The sequence below is a fragment of the Poecilia reticulata genome, linkage group LG2 (genome assembly GCF_000633615.1).
Source record: "Poecilia reticulata strain Guanapo linkage group LG2, Guppy_female_1.0+MT, whole genome shotgun sequence".
Taxonomy (NCBI): domain Eukaryota; kingdom Metazoa; phylum Chordata; class Actinopteri; order Cyprinodontiformes; family Poeciliidae; genus Poecilia; species Poecilia reticulata.
The window spans coordinates 41014677-41022651 of NC_024332.1; the positions used below are offsets into that span (position 1 = coordinate 41014677).

The following is a 7975-nucleotide window of genomic DNA, read 5'->3' on the forward strand; positions in this document are numbered from 1 at the left end:
CTCTGCTACCCTTAGCAGTTTTATGCATCTCAAATTAAACTCCTTATTTTACCTGTAGATGATAGATTTGTTCTGTCCAGTAATTTAATACTCACCTGAAGTATCCCAAAAATTTGTAACAATCTCTATTTGAATGTAAAAATACCTATTAACCTTTTAAAAATCCTATAACTTAATTATTTCAAAACAAGCAAAACACATTACAAATCATCACCCAAAAATTATAAAATGGAAAAATAACTGAGGTACACAAAACTTACTAAAGATGGCCACTAATCACCAAGTCAATAATGATCATAACAATTACAATTCTTCAACAGTGTAAAAAGCAACACCAAAAGCAAAGCTGTGGAGGAAAAAGAAATTAGAACACATAAAAATCAATTACAAATTTCTTTTTTTACAGAACTCAATAATAGCCTTAGAGCCCGTGCCTTTTCTTCTTTGACATTCCTCAAAAACAAAAAGAGTTCTTCGTCAAGAAATGATCCAAAACTACGTGCAAAAAAGAAACGAAAGTTCATTAAGAGTTTGCAAGAAAAGATGAAAATACGCAAAAGAGAGAAGATGTGTTAACGGTGATCCTCTTGTAACTTGATCCTTCGTGTACCCGTTTTCCTCATCGGGTTTAAACCTCAGTGTTCGTTGCTCACTGAAAATTGGATTTATTGTGCCAATATAACAGTGAGTTTAAGGAGAGGGTGCAATCTCCTTTTCTCAACATAAGGACACTGGAAACAGGAGTATTATGCCTGTCCGGGCCTTTTAAGCCTCAAATTCCAGGAAGTAGAAGTGGTCATGGCAAGAATTCCTGCCACACTCCTGCCTGGAATTGGTGATCCTCCTCGGGCCTGGGAAGTGCCTGCACTATCCGGCCTCCTGCGGCTCTACAGCCATCTGGGCAAAGAGAAACAGATGAATGAACCTCACAGGTAGCTGTGAAATTCTGGTTTCTCTTCTGCTCTGCCAGGAACAAACCTTTAATACTGTATTTTAATTCAATGAAAAGTTTTCTCCAAAAACCCAATTTGTTCTTCTGCACCCAGCATCTCCAAAGTTTAGTCCTGATATCAAACCAAAAGCAATAGATAATATCAACAGAAAATAATGGAGTACAATTCCTGTTTCTAACCTAATATGATATTCAAAATAAGAATTAAAACATTCATTCACCATAAACCTAAGTATTTTTCTAATACTAAACAAAACATTTTCATTTGATTCTAATATAGTCAGAAATAATACAATTTCAAATACATTCATCATTGACTAACTTAATTCTAAAACAAGATAATAAAATTTTCAATCAAAGCATATTATTAATAACTAAGAAAAGTATCTAACAAATTAAATGTTAGTGATTTAAAACATTTTATGTTATATTCAGTTTTTTGCACCATGTCAGATGTTGGTTTTAGAAGACTTCTCATCCTGGTTACGTGAACCGACCAAAGTTCCCTTTCTCAGAGTAATTCAAGTGATACTGTCCCCCACCTTCCTGCATATGTTAATGTATGACCTCCTGTCTTTAATGATAAGACCCCAGGGGTCTGAGCAGAAACTCTCCTGCAGATCTCTATTCAATACTTACCCAGCAATAGTTTAAGTTTTAAATCACTAACAGAAACCTGTTCAAAATTAAGAAATTTGTTCTAAAAGGTTAAAATTGTGTTAAACACTAAAAATAGTCATTTTGCTTCAACACCCGGGAGTCACATCGGATGTTAAGAGGTTGTATATTTTTGATATTGTACCGATCAGTTCGCTTTCTCTCACCTACTTCATCTCTTCCATCCTCAACCCATACAAGCCCTTTCATGCATCCGTATAACCTCAGTGATTTTCACAACCCATTCCTTTCTCATCTCAATTCAAATCAGACACTTTTGGGGCTCCTATGTTGGCTCGGGAATAAATAAGAGGAACCGCCTCCCGAAGACATACCCCCACTCAGAGTGTCCACATCCCAAGCCTTCCGTCATTCTCCCAGACGACTGAATTAAGATCGTCCATCCCTTCATACTTTCATCCCTCCATCCCCTCATTCCCTCACCCCTTCATCCCTAATGCATTCAGAAATAAATCTTTAAACGTACAGGTTTGTGGCGTGGTCCTTGCTAGTGAAGTGTAGGATTTGTAAAATTCACTTTACATGGAGGAATATGTCCCTTACATAATTTTTTTTTTTTGTCATAATACCCCCAATAATTTAAAACTACTTTCACCCCTGCCTGTAATTATTCATATTTTGCTTAGATAAAATTATTTCTCTGAATTTTTGTGTGAATTAAAATCCTTAGTATGAAGGCTGAAATATTTTTTTAGAAATAAATAATTACCCACCGTTTTTTATTTTGGACCGTGAGTGAGAACCATATGTGCAAAACTTATTGTCGTCAGTCTGGGACAAAGTTTCAATGTGCAAGTGAAACAGGTTAGCCATAGCATTATGGTGATGGACCTGGTAAATGCTTCAGTCATTGCACTTTGTTGGTGAGCAAGTTCTCCATGACAGTATTGGACGGAAATGTTCCTGATACTTACAAAGGGGAAGTCCAGCATTGTGAGCTGTAGCTAGAATGCTGAGTCTGAAGTGACATGCACATTTCAGCAGGCCCTATTTAAATTTCTTCAGGAATTTTCTAGTTTGTGTTATCATTCTTACATTTATAACATCAAGCATTTAATACTTTAGATCATTACCCCAACATTATATTGTTATAGGTTATTGTGATTCTCTGCGACAGACTGGCGACCTGTCCAGGGTGTACCCCGCCTCTCGCCCGGTACGCTAGCGGGAGATAGGCACCAGCACCCCTCCCGACCCCACTGAGGGACAAGGGTGTAAAGAAAATGGATGGATGGATGGATGGATTATTGTGATTCTTATTTAAAGTGTTCTAACTTCCTTCTGTGTGTATAAGCTGACCTGGAGGCCACATCTGCCTTTTCGTCCTCATGTGAAACAGTTAACTGTGTGTTTCCCAGACCTTAAATTATATTTCCAAGGCTGCCTTCTTATCAACCGGAATACTCCCTACCTTAGAAACTGTCTGTGTGCAGAAGGAGTTTGTTTCTCCCATCTTGCTTTCCCATCCTCCCTCTTTTCCTTGATAATAAAAGACGAGCTCAAACTGGAAGATACTAGAACGCACGGTGGGCAGGTCGCTGGAGCGGTCCGCTGCATCTTATCCTTTCATGAAAGCTTGGTAAAAACTCACAAAAGTTGTCTGTGGTTCTTTTTACGTAGGTTGTCGAAAAATACCTATCAGCAGTTTTTTCACGTTTCCGTGATTATTTTATATGATTGTTTTTTATTGTCCTAAAATGGTTGATGCAAACGTATTATTGAAACACATGGACATTGAGGTTTTAGATGTACAGATTTGGTTAGTTTATTGGAAGACTTAAAGGCATAGTGATCAGCAGTCAAAATCACAGATGAGCTTACATTTATTTGATTTAAAATATAAACTTTACAATGTGTTGCTTCTCTATTACACTGTTTTACAGGTTGTTTCCTGTTTGGACAGAGAGTGATAAATGACCATGAAAACCACCAGATGTTCTTGTAAATTTAGGAGACAGCAGCTGCCTGACACATTTCAACTCATCCCAAAGCAAATTTCTATTAATTTTGTTGCACTTGAATCGATGTCGGTGGCTGTTGCTGTCATTTCTGTGGAGCCGAACTTGATATTCAGTTTGACTTCACAATCCAGGCCACATTCTGTGTTTGGGAAGTCAATTAAAAAGCCACCAATTTTCTCTACTCCCTCCTCATTCACATACTTTGGACCTTTATGTCGTGTACGATACAAATAATAGATCATGGTTATTTGTGTGGAGCTTGTTGGAAACAAACTAAAGCTTTTGATTTAGTTCCAACCAACATCCTCATTAATTTCTGCCAGTTTCATGAAACCATCGTCACACCACTCACCATCTTGGTTTGTGTATTTCTGGTCTGCTCTGTGTTTTGACACATCAAACCTCTGAGCTATACCAAGTCCATAAGTGAAGGCACTTTTTCTGGATGTTACAACTGCTGGGTTTCTCCCAAACATCACAGCTCCTTTCAGGATGGCTTCCTGTGGCCTAAATGGACACAGAACGTTGCATTCACCAATGTACTCCTCAGTAATGCGCCTCTGTAGAATCTGGCTGTCAGCGTACCCCCCGACTAACAGAATGTACCCAATTCTGTAACCTCTTCTTAAAATAATGTCTAGACTCTTTACGATCCCCTGCAGACTCTCGTCAAAGAAAGATCTCAGTTTCTCTTTGGAGATTTTGATCGATCCTTCATTCCAGGAAGCTCCTTGAACTCCTTCAAGGAACTTTTCAATATCCTTTTTAGTCTGAGCCAATCTTCCCAGGTTAAATGAGCAGGGGATGTCTACATCTTGATCCCGCTTTTTGAAAAGTGTGAAGAAATACATTATTTTCTGAACTTCACTAGGGTAGTTTTGTTCAAATTCATCCCAGACTCCATCACAGAATATCTCTCTGAGGAACTGTTTAAATTTTCTGTCTACATTTTGTCCTCCCAGGTCGTTTCCAGAGGCATTGTGCAGCTTCTTTAAGGTTCCTCCATCGAGGACTTCATGAACAGTGATGTCAATAGTTTCATCTGTAATAAAACAGGGAAATTTTACAGTTGTAGTTTAAATTCTGTATTTAAACGAACATCCAGTCATAAGAACAGAGGTAAGAGCCGAACCTCCACAATTGAGGATGATGTACTGAGTTCCTGGAGACTGATCCAGGGTGTTTCTGCTGATGTTCTGGGTGATAAAACCCTCAGCTGGAAGCTTCTGACACCAAACTGAAGCAGCTTCTGATTCCAGTGCAAACACTAGTTTATCTTCATTTCCCTCTGATACAATGCCTGCCTGCAATCAATAACATGTCTCTTTTAGAATAAGCAAATCCAAAATATTCAAATGAATACAATCTAATTTCTATTCTCTGTTGAGTGAAATGCTTTAGTGTTACCTGGGTTGCAGCTTCTCTCATGAACTGTTTGGCTGAAGGATCCCAGATGGCAGGAACCGTCAGGACACAGGTGAAGTCAGAGGGAATGAACTTTCTCCCTTTTGCATTGGAGTTGATGGTTTCCATAGCGTCATCCTTCAGGAATCTCAGAGTTTCTGCAAAAACCTTCAACGCCTTCATCGACTTCCCGTTGGCTGCTTTGATCATCAGATCTCTTTTGATTTCCTAAAACATTGTGATTATAATTAGTGTTTGTGTTTTAATCTCAACACTTGTCAAGATTATGAAAATGAAACATAAATCAATCACAAATTCTGCCTTATGATTGTATTCCCTGATATTTAGGTGAAAGAAAAGTAATATAGAATAAATTTTATTTGAACTCATTTACCTCTAATGATTAATTGAATTTTACTCACTTTGTCATAGAGTGCCATCTTGAAGCATTCAAAGAAGAACATGTCTCTCGCTTCTTGGCCCCTTTTTGAAAGGTAATCTTTCTTGGCTACATAACCAAAGCTCACAAACTCTTCTTGTTTATCAAAAAGGATGCAGCTGGGAGTCCTTGGGGTTTCCAGGCCATTTTCTTCACCCCAGACCTTCACATAAGGATCAATTTCCTCTCCTTTGGAGGTTAAACTGAAGGCATAGCCGCTGTATGCAGTCCCAAAGTCTATAGCGATGATCAAAGAGTCTCCCATCGTAGGAAAAGCTTCAGTTGGTTGTGTTGAGGGTCCAACTAAGACACTGAGAGACAGATTCAGGGTACAGTATGATGAATTAAGTGCAAAAAGCTGAAGATAGAAACCCCACTCATCCTCAACCCCCCAGCAATGAGACAACATTTATTTAAAGACGAATGTGACTCCTGAACAACACATTCACTTAGACAAAAACAGGACAGTGAGAAGACTGAAAGGCAACAACAGGTAAAGCAATTAATAAACAATCTGATCTAAAGACTTAGATTTTGAAGCTGCAGTTTAAAGTGATAATATTTTATTAAGCTTCAAATGTTCCTATAGAGTGAATCTGTACTGAATAGAAAAATTGCAGGATTGGAAATGCATTTGAATTATTTTTGCCAGTTTGAGTCTTTTGTTGTATTCATCTTAGTTTTAGTGAAAAGGCTTTACAGGAAAACAGACTCATGAATTGTGTTTTCAACAAGACAGCTTTTTATGCAGAGTAACATGTGAAACTGTAACCATGGTTGACAACCGAGTAACTCGGTGTCATCTAAATTCAGAAATTTAAACAGAATGTTTTGATTAAACCTGAATTTGGGACTGAATGTGATTTATTGATTTCTCTGATTTTTCATAGGGACTAACTCAAGGTAAATTAAAGCTGCAAGCAGCATTGGAGGCCCTTGCAGCTCAGCACTGCTCTGGCCTTTTGGCAACCACGGGAACTCCAATAAAGCCACCCCTTCACTACAGTCGATGCTCTTGTGCAGTTCCTGAACCTGTCCACTAGGTGATACACACTGATGTGTTCATGGTCCGGGACAATGCACAAGAAAATCTGGTGCAGAGCAGTTAATGTATTAAAGATACATAGCTGTTGGAATAACCCGGGGGGTGCAGCGGAGTTGAATTGTAATTTCAACCTATTGGGCTCAGATACTACATGTATAAAAATCAAAAATGGCTGACTTTGTGTTGGGTTTAAGGCCATGGCTCCTATAGACTTTTTAAAGTAATGTCAAGATGTACATGTGTGCATCTTGACATAACCTTGTTGGGGGGTGGACAAGGATCAATCAGTGAGTTTGGTGCAGCTCAATATTTTTGATAACTTTTAAATCCCCACCCCTTAACTGCATCCTGATCAAGAACAAAGCCAATAGGTCAAAATTTCTATGAGAAGTTTGTTAAACTTTGAAGCTAGTAAAATTGAAAAGTTGCCAAAATTTGCTCTTTTGGGATAAAATGTGCATTTTAGGCATTGCCTCCTTTTTCTTGATTTGGGGGCGATCGACCTACGTACTAAGTTTCAGATCTCTACGACCTATGGTTTGTCCTGTCTCACGTTAGGGGCAATGTAGAGCAGTTTGGCCATGCCCACTTGCGATTCCACTGAAATCAGAACATTTTAATTGGGGGACAATTTTGGGTGAAGTGTGATGAGTTTTTGAATATGTTAAGCCTCCAAAATGCTATGTCTTGACAGAAAGATAAGAAATCCTTTGATTCCAATAGGTCTTTACAGTGCTTCGCTGCTCAGGTCCAATAAATATTTGCTCAGTCTGTGTAATGCTTGGTTATATATATGTATATATATAAATAAAAGTGTGAGCTCTTTTTCATGCTCCATATTTCTGTTCATAGATCTGATTATGGCAAAACAAAACAATTAACTCCTCCAGAAGTATTTAACTCACAAAATCTTTTTATTTTGCAATACATGCTATTCTGGATATCAGTTTATAAAGAAATCTGTTCATGACATTGCTTTCTGTCATCAGTGTAAAACAGCCATTTTACAGATTAAATGTTTAGGTTTTTGAACCTGATAGTTTAGAAATCAGGATCATCAAGGTTCAATAGAATAAAAGATTCTCTTTTCATGAAAATAAATGTCAAGATTTGTGGTTTAATGATGGTGAGGATGGACACGGTGGATCCAGATTATGGTGAAAATTGTAGATTTAAATACACAGGGAGATCATCAGGGGGAAACAAATGGGCAGCTGTAAACAATCAAGGGGTAGATGTGACAACACAGAACTAATTAACACAGAGAAAACCATCCATCCATCCATTTTCTTGCACCCTTGTCCCTTAGTGGGGTCAGGAGGGTTGCTGGTGCCCATCTCCAGCTAACGTTYCGGGCGAGAGGCGGGGTCACCCTGGACAGGTCGCCAGTCTGTCGCAGGGCAACACAGAGACACACAGGACACACAACCATGCACACACACACTCAAACCTAGTGGCAATTTGGAGAAGCCAATTAACCTGACAGGCAATTTTTT

General features: G+C 38.5%; 1 protein-coding gene across 1 annotated transcript; it reads right to left on the minus strand.

Annotated features, from left to right (window-relative positions):
• Nucleotides 1-3812: 3812 nt before the first annotated feature.
• On the minus strand, nucleotides 3813-5699 carry LOC103461771 (heat shock 70 kDa protein 12A-like). Its single transcript, XM_008404123.2, has 4 exons — nucleotides 5418-5699; nucleotides 4999-5223; nucleotides 4724-4895; nucleotides 3813-4633 (listed from the first exon to the last, which is right to left on the minus strand). The coding sequence occupies exons 1-4, from the start codon at nucleotides 5697-5699 to the stop codon at nucleotides 3879-3881; spliced, it is 1434 nt and encodes a 477-aa protein (XP_008402345.2). The 3' UTR covers nucleotides 3813-3878.
• Between the last annotated feature and the right edge of the window lie 2276 nt (nucleotides 5700-7975).

Coding starts and splice junctions, on each gene's coding strand:
- LOC103461771 (XM_008404123.2), bottom strand. CDS start 5,699: ATGGGAGACTCTTTGATCATCGCTATAGACTTTGGGACTGCATACAGC. Junction 4,896..4,998: donor TGAGAGAAGCTGCAACCCAG/GTAACACTAAAG, acceptor TATTGATTGCAG/GCAGGCATTGTATCAGAGGG. Junction 4,634..4,723: donor CATCATCCTCAATTGTGGAG/GTTCGGCTCTTA, acceptor GTTTTATTACAG/ATGAAACTATTGACATCACT.